At 37.5% G+C, this 19458-nt stretch overlaps 1 protein-coding gene across 6 annotated transcripts in view; it reads left to right on the forward strand.

Moving 5' to 3' along the window:
* SGCE (sarcoglycan epsilon) overlaps positions 1-9112 on the forward strand; it is a 67283-nt gene extending 58171 nt beyond the window's left edge. For 4 of the 6 annotated variants that reach the window (XM_082471944.1, XM_082471946.1, XM_082471942.1 and 1 more), the window contains 3 exons: positions 5962-6005; positions 6883-6917; positions 8818-9112. In XM_082471944.1, coding sequence (XP_082328070.1) covers positions 5962-6005; positions 6883-6917; positions 8818-8868 — 130 coding nt within the window. In that variant the 3' untranslated portion in view covers positions 8869-9112. The remainder of the gene's footprint in view (positions 1-5961; positions 6006-6882; positions 6918-8817) is intronic. The other 2 variants (XM_082471947.1, XM_082471943.1) reach the window with 1 other exon arrangement.
* The last annotated feature ends 10346 nt before the right edge of the window (positions 9113-19458 follow it).

Here is a 19458-nt window from a genome sequence, read left to right on the forward strand (position 1 = left end):
GGAATGATTTTCAAGCTACAGAAAAGTTACAAGGATAATACAGAGTTCCCAGAGATTCCCCCACCCCATTTCTCCCATCGTTAACATCGTACAGTCCCGGAGTACGTTTGTCACAACTAAGAAACCAACATTGGTGCTTTACTATCTACCAGACTTAAGATTTTTTTTTTTTTTCAGATTTCACTAGTTTTCCCCCCAATGTCCTTCTTCTGCTCCAAGATTCTGTCTAGGACACAATAATTGGCATATCTCTTTAGTCTCTTCTGCTCTAGGCAGTTTCTTAGACCGTCCTGCTTCCCATGACCTTGACAGTCTTGAGGAACACTAGCCATGTCTTCTGTAGAGTGTCCCCCATCCCATAGTATAGTCAGGCTGTCTGCATCTGTACTTAATCTGTTATCTTTGTAGCTCAGTGAATACGTGTTACCATTAATAGGAAGAAGAATATTTGCCTCTATAGGCAGTCCCCTGACTTATTGCAATTCATTGCTAGAAATCACATTCTAAAGTAATTCTTAAAAGTAAATTTGCTTTGCCCGAAGAATCACTGTTGTGATTAGAGGTTACATTTTTGACCAAAGATGTAACATCAAAAATATAATACAGATTTGACTGATGTACTTCAAAGATAAGCTTTTGTAATGATTTAAATTAAGAAAGTCAAATTTCAAGGCATAGAAGTTTAGGTCCTAAAAGGAATGTTGAGAGATAGTAGTCTAGCCTGGTTATTACCAAACCAAGTTGCACGTTACACTCCCCTGTGAGGCTTTTGCAATACAGATCCCCGGGCCCTACTCCTGGGAGTTTGGAAGCTGGTGGACGTATGTATTATGGTGGAGAAGGAAAAAAACATTGGGAATCCCAGCTTTAAATACTTAAAGAACCTACGTTTTAGGATTCAGTATTTCTAGTATTTCTGTTGTGGAGGGAGGGGGGGAAGTTTTAAAGGGGGAACAGTTTCTCCTAATTCCCCCTGAGGGGTCTACGCAAAAGAAAACGTGAAAGGGGACAGTCCAGAGTGTTGGGCTTTGTGCCTCTAGACTTTCACACTTCCTTAAACTGCCGAGGAGGATGGTGTGGAGAAGTGAGAGATTTGTGCTGATTAGAAAATGATATCTGAATGGGACAGAGAAACGGTAAACCTTGAAAAGATAAAAACCACCTGGAAACTGTGCTCATTTTGCGATTTCATGTGAAGCATTGACTGGAGGATCCCAAATATTCAATTTTCTAAAAACTAATTTATTCTTTAATTTGTAGTGTATTATGTGGTCTTTTAGGGGGTAGATCTACCTGTTCATTATTCTTTTTTTTTAATCCCAACATCAGTATCAATTGATTTTTCCCGAGTGGGAGGCATCTTCAGTGAGGAATTTATATAAGGAATAATAGGGGAAAGTACCCAAACATTTTCTAGGAAGATTTTAATTGGCTATACAAAAATTTTCCTTGTTCATTATACTAAACATAACACTTAATCCAGGGTGATTGGGTCTCCCTCAAGACAGGAAGTAGGTTGTGTTTAATCTTTTGCAAATTAACAAGTATAAAAGTAGAGTTAAGTCTTATAATTATAGATATTTAGTAACTAATCATTTTAGCTTTTATCTAAAGTATTTTTCCATTTGTCTTCCCTTGGGTAATAGTGAGAACCAGCTTCATGGTAAAATTCCATAAATAAAAAAGTAGGTTTCAATGAAAGTTAGTATCAGTTGAAGAGACTGTTTTGGGAGATCAAGATAATGATTTCCTGTTGACAGGAAGTGTCGGTGGAGCAGCCAAGGATATTTCAGAGCCATTGACTTTTTAAAAAAATTCAGCGAGTATACACTAAAAGTGATAAATACAGTATCTCTCTGATGGATTTTGGTTCTAGAGATTTGGACTCCTTCAGTTTAAAGCTGTGGTAGGCTTGCTTTCAGCTTTATAAAAGTAGGGAAAAAAACCTAAAATAAATTAATTTCTCCTTTCTTCTTTATATTCCATGTATATTCTACATTGATTTTAATTAAAATTAGATCTTGAAATTTAAAATTGTGGTGATGTTTCCAGTTTCTTTGTGTCCTTCCTTCCTTCTTTGAGCAAAATAATGGCCTGGTTCCTTAGTAAAAGTAGTCATAGGGTCCAAATCAGCATTTTTGTAGAAAAAATATTGTAGAAAATTCAAGTTTTGGGTAATGTCAATTTTGCTGATAATTGAGAAGTTCCAAAAAGATATTACTATTTCTTATTGTTAAATGAATCCATACTAATTCAAAAGAAGTGTTTTGTGTTCCACATAACTAAACTAATGTCATTTGTTTTCAACTCTGGCACGGATTCTGTGGCCTTATACAAATCACTTAACCTTTCTTTGCTTTTGAGTCTTCAAGCAAGTAGGAATATAATGAGTTGATAATCATCAACCTTACTCATAGAATTACTCTACAGGATATCCAAGAATGTCAAATTACTTTAAAATGGTTGCACAAATAATAAATAATTGTGTACTCCCCCAAATCACTTATTTGTTAATTTGCAAGTTATTACCTTTGCTTTCTTAAAGGATAGAGTTTGTGCAATAGCTAATTTACATAATTTTCTATTTAAATGCCTGTAGTTAATGGTAGTAAAAATAGAAAAAAATTAATGCTAATAATTTAGAGGATTATAGGTTTTGTAAATCTTTTTTCTACATAATTCAGTTTACGCATAATAATCTTTCCACCAGTCCACTAATAATTATTCTAAATAGTTTGATGACTTTATAAAGGTCCTTTCTTTGAAGGATTATAGGACTTCTGTTTGAAGTCAACCCCGACTCTCCTGTCTAATTGCCTTTAGCAGCCTGCCTTCACCAAAGATAGAAGCATTTCCATTTTCTTACTGCAGTCTCTGCTCAACTATAGCAAAGTCAGATGTGGGCATTTTTCCAGTATGCCTGAAGCAGCGCTCTTATGAGGTACCTCCCTTCAACCTTTAAATGGAATACATGCTTCAAATATGCCCATCATAGGTATATTAACACTCACAGGCTCACTTGTAGCCACAAGTTTGGTCAACCGCAAAATCAGTCATGTGTGCGCACCTTGGAGACTCTGGGGATGTTGAATCTCCACATATTTTTTTGCTGAGCACCTTGTTGCGCACATTGTACTTGTATGTAACTCATCTGAGTTTCAGTTGAAGTTGTGAGGAGCACATGTACATTGTTCAAACTTAACAAACTTAATTGGGACACTCACTGCAGATACTTGTAAATCCCTAAACCAGTGTAATACACACAATTGCTCATACTTCTCCAAATTTCTTGCTCATTTGTGTGTGGCACTTTCTCAACTAACCATTTCTCTTCAAACCTAACCAAGGCCATTGCTGTTTAGAAAGTTGTAGCAAAAGAGGGAAAAAAAACAACGAAGGCTAGAGAAGAAATGACAGGGTGTAGATTGACTTTGATCCGTGGTTTTAAAACTGTGTTCCACAGAAGGGTCAGGTGGGCTGGCCAGTGAGAGAGGGGGGTCCAGCTACTTCATTCACAGATTGATTTTGAATTTGGTTATCCTGATCTAGGGCTTTTGAAAGGCTTTCTTTGTCCTCTTTGGTATCTTTATTTTGTCAAAATGTATTGATTTAATCCATTAATAGGCCAGGTAGAGCTAGAGATGATAGGAAATGAGGACGTGTGTGTGTGTGTGTGCGTGCATGCGTGCAAACGCAAGGTGTGCTGTATTCGTTTCTAATGCAGAATAGACCCAAAGTAGTTGTACCTGAGAAGTTAAAAGAAAACTCATATCTCCCTCCCAAATGTCCATGAAATTGCATTTTGACTTTGGTAGTAAAGATGTTTGTTCACCCGTCTTTAAATCTGTAACTTAATTTCCTTTCTGTGGTTTGTAAATTAATCTTTTTACTTTCGTGATCAAAAGCACTATAAATACATTGTATGAAATACTGAAAGAATAAACAAACCAAGGAAAATACTCTCGGAGACCACACAAGGATAAGTAGGGCTGATAGGGAATAGCAAAAAAAGAATGTAATTATTGAGATGAATTATTAAGTAACTTCCTCAAATTGAATTAGAATTGATTTTATTTCCTTAACCATATATTTTAAAAGGAACTCAAACTTAAAAAAAAATCACTTGAAGTCATTAACATTCCTATGGATTAGTTTAAGAGTTTGAACAGTATTTAGTATGTACTGTTTTCCAGTTTAGATCATTGTATTTGGAGCATAATATTTGCCTGGCTGAAATGATTCGGATCAATGGTTTTCAAACTTTGTTTCTTGGAGGTTTCTTACCAATGCCTTAGGGGCCAGCATGTGAGGCAAAGGAAACAAAGCAGGCGGGATTCCTGGCTCCCTTGTTTCAACCCAGGCAACCTCACATTTATCTCTTTTGTACATCAAGAGTTCTGCTTAGGATTTCAATTAAAAGGAATTCCACTGCTGAAGAGAAACAAAAAACCTTGAAAATCCCTGGCTTGGATCAAGCCCTACTCTGTTGCAAGGGGCTGACTCCTAGAATTTCTTCCACACAGAATCTAAATTGTATATTTTTGTAAACTAATTTTCATATCAAAATCTGAAAATGAATGGGTGAATATGAGTGTTAATAAACATGTGTATTATGTGCATCTTTGTAAGTATCTTCATTTCTGCATGTATTCATCCAAACATAATTTATTGCTTGCTTACTGCTAGGGATACTAAACAAAATAGGAAGGTTCTTACTGTTAAGGCCCTTTGGGGCAATTAAACATTATGTGAGGAGAAATACAATGACAGTCAGCTTGTGTATGAAAGCCTGCTCAGTGGTAACCTAATTGGGGAAGAGGTGCTTAGAGAGTGAGGAGGCATAGAAGAGGTGGTACTTGAGATGTTACTTTTTTAATTAAAAATAATAAGTTAAATATTTTAATTAACGTTCCTTGTGGGATATTTTTAAATTATAGGAGTAATATGAGTCCACTGTAACAAATTTTGGGTTGAGTTTGCAAGGATAAATGGGAGCTGGTTGGGGGCAAGAGATGATAGTGGCCATGGTGGCGGTGATTCTGTTTCAAGAAGTTCAGGGAGGGCTCCACATAGGAACCAGATACATTGATGGCCTTCCAGATCACACTAAGAAACTTGAAACTTAATTTGCAGTAGGTATAAGGAAATAATGAAATGTGTTCATTTGAATGACATAATCAGATTTGTGTCTCAGAAGATCATCTGACAGCAATGTGCACAGTGGATTATAAGGGAGCAAGAATGCGAATGAGGAAATAATTCAGATCAGTTGCAGAGATCCAAATGAGAAATGATGATGGCTTCAACCAAGGTAGCAGTGGAGATGGGGAAGACGCAACAGATTCAAAGGAGATTGAGGAGAATCATGAAGGATTCCCAAGTGATTCATTGTAGAAACTGAACAAGAGGGAAGAGTCAATGATGACTTCCATATTTTGACTGGTGCAGTTGGGTGGATAGCCAGTGTCATTCCCTGGGATTTGGATGGAGGAGCACAGGTTTGGCACAGTGAATGAAGATGGTAATATATGTTGTTCTATGAGTGTGTATATGTGTTCTAGACCTGGATCTGAAAGTGTACAGGTTACAGACACAAGCCCTGGAGTCCTATGTTCTCATCTTTATCCACCACTTCCTGGCTACATAGCCTTGGACTTCCAAGCCTATTTCCTCATCTTTCAATTGAGAAAAATAATACCTACCTCCTATGTTGTTGTGAGGTAGAGTATAACATGTAGTAGAAACTCCATGAATATTATCAAATATTGTTATTATTCATCTTCCTCAGACCTCAGTTTCCTCATCCATAAACTTATGAGAGGTGGGGGGCTGTGTTTGTGCTGGATCAGATGATTTCTGGGGTCTTTCCAGCTATAAAGTTTTTCATTCTAATGTGTCTGCTCTCTGTTAACATGTGTGTGGACAAATACAGTTTTACTAAAGGATGTTAATCATTTCTAGGAACTTGCCACATCAGACTCAGATTCCCCAACAGCAGACTACAGGTGAGTACGAAAAGTAATAAGTTCATGTTTATGAACGGAGCTAATAGATCAAAAGATAATTATACTACTAGATAATTTATGAAGCTTTAGCTTCACCAAGTAAGGCAAAACAGTTGTGTCATTCCTTAATCAGAGTTAGAACCTCAGAATAATAGCTTAGATCATTGTGTAGATTGGCATAAGAGTGATAAACACAGGGTAAATGATCTTACAGCAAAAGCATCCATGGAGGTCCTGTCTAATTAAGGAAGACTGAATAAAATCCCCTTCCTTCAGTGAAGCTCCCTATTCTTCCCCTTGGTATGAAAGATTCTTAGCTTGGATGCTTCCAGGATTTGTCTCAGTAAGTGAGCAGCTTGAAACTGACTCTTACAAAAGGAAACCATTGTGACTAATCACTGAGGCTTCAGGGGGATAAATGAGAAATGGTTGGTCTGGTTTTAATGCCGTTTAAAAAGCTCTTATAACATGACCGCTGACAACAAGATGGCGGGCAATTCTCCCTGGACTATTCTGTTTCCCTAAGACTTGCTTTCTTTAAGTTTATTTCTTTCAAGTGTCCCTAAAAAATTTCCACAGCCAATTACTTCATTCATCTCTGTACCAAGTAGATAACTTATTCATGATTGTTTTCTAATTAGTGGTTGATTCCTAGTTCTAATTGCCGAGCAACCAGTAATGCCTTTGTAGCTCTTTTGGAAAAGCCAGAGAAGTTTTAAAAATGTAAGTTGGATGTGGAATTCTGAGTATGAATAGTGGTATTGTGGTAGGGAAGCTATTAAGTAAGTCTCATAAAAACTTTAAGCACATATAGAAAATTACTGCATGTTTTCATTCAAAAAATTATCTTCTCTATTACTGCTTTCGGGAATTTAAGGAGATTTTCGTTTGACAACTTTTCAAAGATTTGAGGCAAGTATAATGAAGTTGTTCATCAGATTTTAATTATGAAAAAACGTTTATAAGAATTTCCCCCACAATTTTGATTGCTTGTTTTAATTAAATGCTAACGTGTTTCAACAAGACTGTTCAGTATATTAATGCAGTGGTGCTACTGTGTGAGCATTCAGGAGATTAATGAAGGAACAAACTGCTGTAAATATGTGTTGTCTAAAGAGCAAAGAAATAAATGAATCCCTACTACCACTAATTTCATGACTTTTTTTAAAGAGGTAAAATTTTAAAAGAATATTTCTTCAATGGAAATGCTAGAACTTCTTCCTCATTAACCTCATAGACTTCCATCTCTCCTAAGATGTCTTACCTCTGATTCTTAATTATTTCAGACAAGGAGTGAAGGAAGACAATATCTAGAAAAATAGTAAATAGTTCTTTCGAATACTTAAAAAATCTAGATTTTACTTCTCCCCCCTCCCATTGGGAGAAATAAGGAAACCTAAGTAGATGATGTTAGGGAGATTTACCTAATAGTTGTATAAATTTTTAGCAAGTAGACTTGTTAGCTTGCTACAGTTTAGTAATAGGCACCGTTTCCAAATACAGAGACAATTTCTGCCTGAGCAAATGTTATACGAGCCAAAGAATTTCCCTAGGGGGATTTTAGGTTGTTCAACATAATTTTCTAAGTTATTTTTCTAAGACAGGTTTTGAGGAACAAGCATTTTGCTTGAGTCAGGAAAGCTTTCATCTCCTTTTTAGTTAACACTTATAGCCTATTACCTTCTTGTTTTCTTATATTTTTCTGTAATTTTCTGTATTATTGACTAAAGTACACCGTATCTTCTTGGTTGTTTTCTTCTTGTTCTTGTTTTCGATGAGTCCCCAAAGTACCTAAGTGGTAAAGGGAGAGAGACCAGCCTGGCATCTTTTATAATTATGATATTAGATTTTTGTGTTTCTGCCTCTGATAAATGTAACACCAAATAGTCGTGCCTCCTGAAGCGAAGAGCTGAATGGGCAGGTTACATTCCTTATTCCCATTCTGTTCATGTGAATGAAAAAATGAAGTTTGTTTCTCAATTTATAAGTTATTCCATTCTGTCTGCACATGCATGGATTCAGTGCTATGTATGTATTTTCATGGGCACAACAGCTTTGCTGTCCCTCTATCCTGGTTATCCTAGTATCGCAAAGAGGCAACAACATTTGTGCAGGATTTTCATAATTTGTTTTTTCCAAGTACCTCAAAGCACTATGCTAATGTCACAGTTTTCTTTATGAAGGTAATTTAAGCACAGGGTTTGTCCCATGGATATCAAGTCATTTTGTTTGCAGCTTGCTATATGGAATTTGTCAAGGGGGAGGGTATATTTTGAAGTTTGTTTTCTTTAGTTAGTTGTTTTCTTTTAAAAGATGATCAGAAGTTTAAGAAATGAACTAGCTGCTGGGCTTGTAATCCTGGACTTAAGCACTAGCTGAGATAATAGAGCAGTTAAGAGCTGACAATAGCACTACCGTTTGGACCAGGCCCAAGCCATTAGTTTTGATGCCCCTTCAGGTTTTCTCATTTTCTCTGCCCTTCCAAACCACATGATATTTTCTAAAGAGCCACGATTAAAAGGTACAGTCATACGTCCTGCAGTCAAACTCATTCTTTTTGTTTATTGTGGGAGGAATTTTCAGGCCGTGCCTTTTGAGAAATACAAAACATTGTAGCTTTGACCCAAGAAGGAGAGGACTAACTTAGAATTTCCTTTTTTTTTGAAAACCAAATGCAGAGAAATAATGCAACATAATTATTTTAAATTATGTTAAGAAGATAGAAAATTACGCCTTGCAGTAATTCGTTTTGCTCCAAATCTAAAAGTGTCCATGCTTAACTCATGCCCATATTCATTCTTACACATTGCAGGTAAATGGTATCCCTGAAGAAAGAAAACTAACCGAAGCAATGAATTTGTAATCAGACAATATAGCACTTATATCTTATTTTTTCTCTCTTCCAATAATGCATGAGCTTTTCTGACATATGGTATGCATGTTGACAGTGTCAAGTATATACCAAATAATACAATATAACATTCATTTTACTAATGTATTTTTTTTGGTACTTAAGGCATTTTTGACAATTTGTAAAACATTGATGACTTTATATTTGTTACAATAAAAAGTGATCTTTAAAATAAATATTATTAATGAAGCCTGAAGTCTGGCAAAATTTACTTCAGAAAGTATTTGATTGCCTCCTGTGTAGTAGGAATCTTTCATTGCTAGGAACAGGTTCGCGTGTTCATTCTTTATTTAATGAGATTTTTATTAGGCACTTCCTGTAATGTATAAAATGTCTATGCTTCTGTGTTCCAAGTGAGCTACCCATTTACTTGATACTTTTATCCTTGTGGCCTGTAAAGCTTGTTCTTTTATATACCACTTGTTGGAGTGTTTTAGAGTAAACGTGGCCCTTTGGATTGTGGATCTGATGATCCCCAGTTCATGAAGGGCAGCCCAGACTGCATACTTAACCAGACTCTATAATCAGATATTTGGTTTTAGAAGCACGCCAGGAGTTGTTACTCAAAAAGGGAATAGTTACCTGCTGATGGTGACATGAATTAGCTCCAAAACCCCAGGCTTCCCTGTGGTAACACTACTTTCAAGGCTTAGCAGAGTTTCCTTATACCATGTTGGTATACATGCTTCATGCGTCTTGGACGCTACTGGATCAATGTGGTCATCAGGCCAAGTAGCAGGCCGCTTTTGTTGCAAACTAGAAAACCTTCTCTTAATCTGCTCTGGGCAGATATCTGTGTTACCTCTTAATTGGTCAGAGGATACACAAATGCTATCCAGATCTGATTCCAGAATCCAAGAAGATTCCCTGTTAGTGTTGTGTACAACTTGTCTTCCACTTCGGGGAAATAGTCTACCATGTCCTTGACATTGAAACTCCCCCTCCTAGCCACACCTTCCTGGGACTTAACAGAGGATGTGGGATCTTTGATTTTTTAAAGATTTACCTCATATTCCTTTCCAAGACAGCTAGGGTATTGCCACTTGCTGTTCTCCTGGATTGATCAGCTTGAGGTTGTAAAAGTATTGGGTCAGGGCCATGTGCTAGGAGAAAGGAAATGTTGCGACAACTCCCAGCGACTAGACTGTGGCACAGGGCGGAGAGTTAACAAACTGTTGCTCCTGCCAGGTGAAATCAAACTATTCCTGGTAGTCCAAATGAGCAGGAACAAAGTAATACAGGATCCACAAATCAGGAACTGCAGATCAGGAGTCAGGAACTTTATTCATCTGTTCTAGGAAAGAGTCTACTATGGGGATTGGAAAATGCATTTGGAGTTAGCATCAGTTTTCACACTGACCATATTGAGGAATTGAATGGGGATAAGAATCATTGGCCAGCATCTCACAATTCTTTGATAATTGCCTTAATCTCTGCAGTTCCCTCTAAACAAGTGATTTTGCCTCTGACTTAATATTTCAATAGGGAAGAAGGTCCAAATAGCTTGCCCAGTGGTTGTTGCTACCTTAATAGCCCTTACTTTTTTTTTTTTAAACATCTTTATTGAAGTATAATTGCTTTACAATGGTGTGTTAGTTTCTGCTTTATAACAAAGTGAATCAGTTATACATATACATATGTTCCCATATCTCTTCCCTCTTGCATCTCCCTCCCTCCCACCCTCCCCATCCCACCCCTCTAGGTGGTCACAAAGCACCGAGCTGATCTCCCTGTGCTATGCGGCTGCTTCCCACTAGCTATCTATTTTACATTTGGTAGTGTATATATGTCCATGACACTCTCTCACCCTGTCACATCTCCCCCCTCCCCCTCCCCATATCCTCAAGTCCATTCTCTAGTAGGTCTGTGTCTTTATTCCCGTCTTGCCACTAGGTTCTTCATGGCCTTTTTTTTTTTTTCCTTAGATTCCATATATATGTGTTACAATACTGTATTTGTTTTTCTCTTTCTGACTTACTTCACTCTGTATGACAGACTCTAACTCCATCCACCTCATTACAAATACCTCCATTTCATTTCTTTTTATGGCTGAGTAATATTCCATTGTATATATGTGCCACATCTTCTTTATCCATTCATCCGATGAAGGACACTTAGGTTGCTTCCATGTCCTGGCTATTGTAAATAGAGCTGCAATGAACATTTTGGTACATGATTCTTTTTGAACTATGGTTTTCTCAGGGTATATGCCCAGTAGTGGGATTGCTGGGTCGTATGATAGTTCTATTTGTAGTTTTTTAAGGAACCTCCATACTGTTCTCCATAGTGGCTGTATCAATTTACATTCCCACCAACAGTGCAAGAGTGTTCCCTTTCCTCCACACCCTCTCCAGCATTTATTGTTTTCTAGATTTTTTGATGATGGCCATTCTGACCGGTGTGAGATGATATCTCATTGTAGTTTTGATTTGCATTTCTCTAATGATTCATGATGTTGAGCATTCTTTCATGTGTCTGTTGGCAATCTGTATATCTTCTTTGGAGAAATGTCTATTTAGGTCTTCTGCCCATTTTTGGATTGGGTTGTTCATTTTTTTGTTATTGAGCTGCATAAGCTGCTTGTAAATCTTGGAGATTAATCCTTTGTCAGTTGCTTCATTTGCAAATATTTTCTCCCATTCTGATGGTTGTCTTTTGGTCTTGTTTATGGTTTCCTTTGCTGTGCAAAAGCTTTTAAGTTTCATTAGGTCCCATTTGTTTATTTGTGTTTTTATTTCCATTTCTCTAGGAGCTGGGTCAAAAAGAATCTTGCTGTGATTTATGTCATAGAGTGTTCTGCCTATGTTTTCCTCTAAGAGTTTGATAGTGTCTGGCCTTACACTTAGGTCTTTAATCCATTTTGAGTTTATTTTTGTGCATGGTGTCAGGGAGTGTTCTAATTTCATACTTTTACATGTATCTGTCCAATTTTCCCAGCACCACTTATTGAAGAAGCTGTCTTTTCTCCACTGTATATGCTTGCCTCCTTTATCAAAGATAAGGTGACCATATGAGCGTGGGTTTATCTCTGGGCTTTCTATCCTGTTCCATTGATCTATATTTCTGTTTTTGTGCCAGTACCAAACTGTCTTGATTACTGAAGCTTTGTAATATAGTCTGAAGTCAGGGAGCCTGATTCCCCCAGCTCCATTTTTCGTTCTCAAGATTGCTTTGGCTATTCGGGGTCTTTTGTGTTTCCATACAAATTGTGAAATTTTTTGTTCTAGTTCTGTGAAAAATGCCAGTGGTAGTTTGATAGGGATTGCATTGAATCTGTAGATTGCTTTGGGTAGTAGAGTCATTTTCACAATGTTGATTCTTCCAATCCAAGAACATGGTATATCTCTCCATCTATTTGTATCATCTTTAATTTCTTTCATCAGTGTCTTATAATTTTCTGCATACAGGTCTTTTGTCTCCTTAGGTAGGTTTATTCCTAGATATTCTATTCTTTTTGTTGCAGTGGTAAACGGGAGTGTTTTCTTAATTTCACTTTCAGATTTTTCGTCATTAGTGTATAGAAATGCAAGAGATTTCTGTGCATTAATTTTGTATCCTGCTACTTTACCAGATTCATTGATTAGCTCTAGTAGTTTTCTGGTAGCATCTTTAGGATTTTCTATGTATAGTATCATGTCATCTGCAAACAGTGACAGCTTTACTTCTTCTTTTCCGATTTGGATTCCTTTTATTTCTTTTTCTTCTCTGATTGCTGTGGCTAACACTTCCAAAACTATGTTGAATAATAGTGGTGAGAGTGGGCAACCTTGTCTTGTTCCTGATCTTAGTGGAAATGGTTTCAGTTTTTCACCATTGAGGACAATGTTGGCTGTGGGTTTGTAATATATGGCCTTTATTATGTTGAGGAAAGTTCCCTCTATGCCTACTTTCTGCAGGGCTTTTATCATAAATGGGTGTTGAATTTTGTCGAAAGCTTTCTCTGCATCTATTGAGATGATCATATGGTTTTTCTCCTTCAATTTGTTAATATGGTGTATCACATTGATTGATTTGCATATATTGAAGAATCCTTGCATTCCTGGGATAAACCCCACTTGATCATGGTGTATGATCCTTTTAATGTGCTGTTGGATTCTGTTTGCTAGTATTTTGTTGAGGATTTTTGCATCTATGTTCATCAGTGATATTGGCCTGTAGTTTTCTTTCTTTGTGACATCTTTGTCTGGTTTTGGTATCAGGGTGATGGTGGCCCTGTAGAATGAGTTTGGGAGTGTTCCTCCCTCTGCAATATTTTGGAAGAGTTTGAGAAGGATAGGTGTTAGCTCTTCTCTAAATGTTTGATAGAATTCACCTGTGAAGCCATCTGGTCCTGGGCTTTTGTTTGTTGGAAGATTTTTAATCACGGTTTCAATTTCAGTGCTTGTGATTGGTCTGTTCATATTTTCTATTACTTCCTGGTTCAGTCTCGACAGGTTGTGCATTTCTAAGAATCTGTCCATTTCCTCCAGGTTGTCCATTTTATTGGCATAGAGTTGCTTGTAGTAATCTCTCATGATCTTCTGTAGCCCTTACTTTATGGGTAAAAAAATGTGGGGATTCTGCCCCATGCTGAGGATTTCTGTCCCAACTAAGCACCCTCATAGAGGGCAAATGAGTACATGGTGAGTTTGGGGTCCCAATGGTGAACTTAAGTTAGAACACCTTTTTTCAGTAAGCTGTTGCCCTAAAAAACCAGTTGCAGTGTTTGTCTGCACTTTCAGGAACTCATGAAAACTCAGCTCTAGATTCCAAATATCCCCTAAAAGTTTGTGACTTTTCTTTTTTCCATGGCCACTCAATAAATGATGACTTCTCTTTGGGGAAGTTCACATCTGTAGGTCTACACTGATGATAGAAGAGAGCATTAGGTAAAAATGTTAAAGCTAAATTTGAGGCTAAGAGAGTACTTAGAGTATAATTAAGTAGAAAACAGCATCAAGACTGGAGCCTCCGAGTACAGATATAGCATGTAGGTGGGGTGTGTGACCTCCTGGTCCAGGATTTGAGCTCTTGCTTCCCATGTCGTGACTATACCCAATTGAGGGGATGGATCAAAACTTTCAAGCAAACCATTCTAAGATGGAGCAGCCTCACAAATTTGCATTTTGGAATTTCTTATGGAACACTGTTCTAGCTCCTTATCTATTGTACACCCAATATGTTTATATGAGTCGAGTCATGTTCTGAGGACATTGTGGTGGACCAAACGAAACACAGGCTCTGCCTTCATGCAGCTTACATTCTAGTAGGAAAGACAGACATTCATCGAGTTGTCATACAAATAAATGTCAAATTGCAACTGTGATAAATACTATGAGGGAAAGTCATTGGTGCTATAAAAGCTTATCACAGGGGGATGTGACCTGGTCATCAGGGTCACAAAAGATTTCCTAAGGAAGTTTGCTCTGCTAGCAAAAGGATGAGTAGAAATTGATAAGATGAAGTGGAGTAAAAAAGAGTATTTGAGGCAGAGAGAAGAGCATTGCTAAGTCCTTTTGGGAGAAGAGTTCCTGATGAGTGTAGGAGTTTACTGGAAAGTTCAGTGCAGCCAGAGTATGGAGTATAGGGAGGAGGTGTTGGGAAAGTGAGACCCAAGATAACGGGTAGGACCAAACCATGCTTGACTTTAAAGGCAAAAGCATTTTAAGAACGAAGGATGGTGATATGGTCATACTTTGCATTTTTGTACAATCAATCCAGCTGTAATATAGAGAAGAGATAGAGGAGGTGGGCAGAGTGTGAGTGGATAGACCAGCTAGGAGGCTATTGTAGATATAACTGGAGAAATAACTTTGGTGGTAGAAGAGATGGAGAGAAATGGAGAGATTCAAGAGCTATTCAGAAACATAGGCAGAACACTCCATGACATAAATCACAGCAAGATCCTTTTTGACCCACCTCCTAGAGAAATGGAAATAAAAACAAACAAACAAAAGAGCTATTTAGGAGGTGAAAAACAGCAGTTGTTGGTACATTGGATACTTTGGAAACGGTGTTAAGGAAAAGAAAGGGGCTAATTCTGATGGGGGCTGTCAAATGGTAGTGCTGTCCATTGTTATAAGAGATACTGGATAAGAACCAGGATTGAGGAAAACAGTATGAGTTCAGTTGTACATAAGGTGAACTTGAAGTGCCCTTGAGAAAACCGAGAGACATAGGCTGTTGGATACATGAATTTGAAGCTCAAAGTAGAGGTCTGGGCTGGTGATATGATTGGTAAGTCATCTGGGTATACATAGTCATTGACGCCGTGAAAGTTGGTGAGAAATCTGGTCCTTGGTATGTCACCTGAACACTCGTGAATCAGCTACATTTTGTGTTACGTTTATTCCTCCAATGGCTAGCAAAAGAGTAGGGTATGTAAAGTTGAGTGTTTGCCAGAATCTAATGGACAGAGGAAGGCAGGGATGGTATTTTATTCACATTTCACAAAATTAAAATGTAATATTACTTACGTTTTTATTGAAACCTTACTATGTTATTAATAAATCTGAAGTTTTACAAGGTTGTTCATGGGCTGCAAGGGTTTCTGTGGTTAGATCATCTCACTTTACATTCCATTAAGAGGCTGCAGTTCATCTTAGGTAATTTATCATGTAGTTTTCATATTGGTGTTTATATTTTTTTAAACTGTGACAGCCATAGCAGCGTGCTGCTTAGATCTTCCTTCAGGAAAGAATTTGCCATTCAGCTGCAAGGAGAGCAGTTAACTGACAGCTTCCAGTCTTAGCACCTTCAGGATCTGCCTTTGGCCTCTGAACAGAGAAACTTCCTGGGCAGGCACCCTTCAGCCAGGACTGAGCATGGTCTGAGTCCTAGGGTCTGGGACTCCTCTGATGGGAAATCTTTTCTCTGGACCTTTCTATTGGGTTGGCTGTGACTTTGTCAGATGTGCACTGTGGTCGGATGACCTCTTTGCTCAGTCCAGCTTCCCCTCCACCCCCTTTCCTTTCAGAGGTGTCAGATCGCCATCATGGGTTGAAGATTTTCCTTGCTCAATTCTGCTTCCTTCCCCTCTTATCTTTCACAGCTTTGGCCCCAATAAACCTTTGCACTTGCAATTCCATTTCAGCATCTACTTTCCAGAGGCTCCAATGGATCTCTATAGTAGTGCTTTACATTCCCAATCACAAATGTGGATCAATGGTTCAAAAATGGTTCACTGAAGAAGAAAACTGACAAGTATAAGCACACTATACCAATAGGTACATGTACTATAATTCAAAATAATGCCATGAACATAAGGAATGATTAGGGCTCCGACTGCAAATATAGAATATATGTCTCTATGTATGAGAATACATGATTTTGGGTGAGGATTTTACATAAAAGAAGCCCAAACCGAAAAGTGCTCATCTTAAAAAAGTGGATTTTATTGGATCAGATATCTGTTCCCTAGTACCTCAGTAACTAGTTTGCTGTCTGTTTTTGCATCATTTTCAAACAATATGTAATTCCTTTTTAATGAAACAATTGGGAATGAAATTGATTGCTTTTATAGATAAATTCATGAAAGGTAGCAGTACCACAGAAGTATTGAATTAGTTTGGGTCCCCCCAGAATAGCTCGTTCATTTGGGAGGTAACCCCAGGAAGCCAGAGTATAGAAGCAGAAAGAGTGAGGAGGTCAGAAGGAAAGACAGTGAATGTTATGTCATGGATCTGGCTATTATTCTGGAAAGCAGAACTTGGTCCTACTGCGGATTCTGTAATGAACTATGTAGCATAAACCTCAGAATTTTCCCTCCATGTGACAGAAGGTTTAGTCTTTCATTCACTGACTCACATACTTGTGGGCTCTGGCTGTGAGTAGGCTGGGTGAGATCTTGGTGCTCTGGAGAAAAACCAGGGGCAGAGAAGCTCAGAGATGCTATGGACACTTGAGATGAGAAAGAAAGAAAGAAAAAGAAAGAAAGCTGAATAAGCTATTAGCAAAATATCTTGATCAAGGAGCAGTGCTGGATTTTGTATAGTATTATTGACATACAATGTTTAAAGGCAATTACTATCACTTGTATTTATTAGCTGACATTTCAGTCTGCAGTGAGATGAAATCATTGACGTACAGCATACAAGTCGACTTGTGATATACATGAGATTCATATATAAGGAAGAATGGCTTGATGACTTTTTTGCTCCATCATTGGAGTCTTATGCCGTGAGAGGACTGATTTTCATTTAGGGAAAAATTATGTTGTGAGCTGTGTTGATGTGAAAAATACATCCCTGAAATCACAGTGGCTTAACACAGTGAAAGTTTACTGCTCAGTCATATCACAGTACAGTGCAACTATGTCAGCCTTCCTCCATCTTGTATGCTATATGATTTGGAATACATGATATCCAGGATTTCTATGGAAAAGGAAATTAAAGCTGAAAGGTCATGTTGGTTGGTTTTTTTTTTTTTAATTAATTAATTTATTTATTCTTGGCTGCGTTGGGTCTTTGTTGCTGCATGTGGGCTTTCTCTAGTTGTGTTCTCTAGTTGATGCGAGCAGGGGCTACTCTTCGTTGCGGTGCATGGGCTTCTCATTGCAGTGGCTTCTCTTGTTGCGGAGCACAGTCTCTAGGCATGCGGGCTTCAGTAGTTGTGGCTTGTGGGCTCTGGAGTGCAGGCTCAGCAGCTGTGGCACATGGGCTTAGTTGCTCCGTGGCATGTGAGATCTTCCCAGACAAGGGCTCGAACCCATGTCCCCTGCATTGGCAGGCGGTTTCTCAACCACTGCACCACCAGGGAAGCCCATGTTGGTTGTTTTTAAGAGATGGGCTTGGAAATGGCATCTCTCACTCTTATCTACGCTCTGGTGGTTGGTAATGTCTTATTACCCAGACATAATTGCCATGGACGCTAGGAAATGTAGTCTTCCTGTGTACTCAGGAAGAAAAAGTGGTGAACACAAGCATTGTCCCACAGATGTGGACTGGACAAAACATGTGATTGGTGCTTGTGGACTAATAGCTGTATGTGAAAATGAAGGACATAATTATGCAGATAAGTAGTTCTGTCATCCTCAATGACCTAAGTTGTCAGATAGAATTTTTAATTCAGTGGAATTAAAAACAAAAAAGAAAGTGCCTAGATATAATAATCGAGCTAAATAAACACATTTTGGAGAAATGCTGCATTGAATTCTTGTAGAAAAATATATGATTTTAAGGTTACAGTCCCTTGTCTGCTATTTCCAAATCCAAAGGTCTCGGTTTTTTTCACAGCTTCATAGAAAATGCATTTAATGATAGAATTTGACCTGAACAAAAATGAGGATACTTATATTATCTTTCTTAATCCTACTTGGTATGACTTTTTGCTATAGAAAGTTTAACATTTACTACAGGGTATTGCCCTTACCTTACTGAATATGTTATATAATATAAGGAACATACCTTACATTAATTGCACTTACAGAATCTTAAAACAATTGAGTATTAAAATATACCTGTTCTCAAGAGTTTTCAGTAATGTATTGTGGACTTATGTTAGTAATTTTATAAATAATATATTTAATGACTTTTATATGACAAGCTTCTTTTTATTTACCTAAATTTGGGCATCCATGTGTGTGCCTAAAGCAAATTAAGTGCTAAAACAATGAGGTAAGATTGAGATAAATTGGTCTAACAGAATAATATATCCCGGTTCCTTTTTTTTCCCCAAACCATCTCAAAATTTCTTATTGGATTTAGTATCAGGTCATTTTATTCATTCATGCAGTGAATATTTATTTAGAACCTGTTATGTTCTAGGCACTGAATTACGTTTGGTAAATAAAACAGACATAATGTGTTATGAAAGACAATAAACAAAGTCTAGTACAATGTCTGGCACTAGTTGGCGCTAAATAAATATTTGTTGAAGGAATTAATCTAATGTCAATAAGTAAAGGCTGTGAAGGTTAAAAGAGTGTTGTAATAGGGACTGGAGAAGGGAGCTGCTTAGATTAAATGATCAGAATAGGTCTATCTTAAGAGAAAACACTTAAGATAAAATTGGAAAGATGATCACATGTCAGTCACCCTTAGCAATTTTGTCAGATGGAATAGCATGAGCGTGGACCCAAAACACCTTCTTGTGCCAGAGAATTTTTAAATGTCCAAAGAGTAATGGAGGTTTACCAAAAGAATTCAGGAGCCAGCTAGAAGGGGCTCACACTGGCCAAATATAAGACAATTTGGGTAACAAAATAAGTATAGTAATGTATTATAAACTGTAGATAAGATTCCCTGAATCTATACTGATATAAATGAATGAATGCATGCATGCATGAATGAATAAATGCTTCCTTACAGTAGAATATCAACTAATGTAGAAGATATGATGGAATTAGCAAATCATCATTTTGCAACCACCATGGAGAAAACCGTTTAACACAAGAATCATAAATAGATAATTAAGTAGAAACTAAGATCTGGGTACTAGATATTCTAGAGTGTCATTGCTTCTAAGTCCTCCCAATGAACAGAGCTAGAAAATATATAGATGTATATATGTACACACACACATCTTCTATCTCTACAGTAATATAGGATATTTACATAGACTCAA

This window comes from Balaenoptera physalus, assembly GCF_965194825.1.
Source record: "Balaenoptera physalus genome assembly, chromosome: 8".
Taxonomy (NCBI): domain Eukaryota; kingdom Metazoa; phylum Chordata; class Mammalia; order Artiodactyla; family Balaenopteridae; genus Balaenoptera; species Balaenoptera physalus.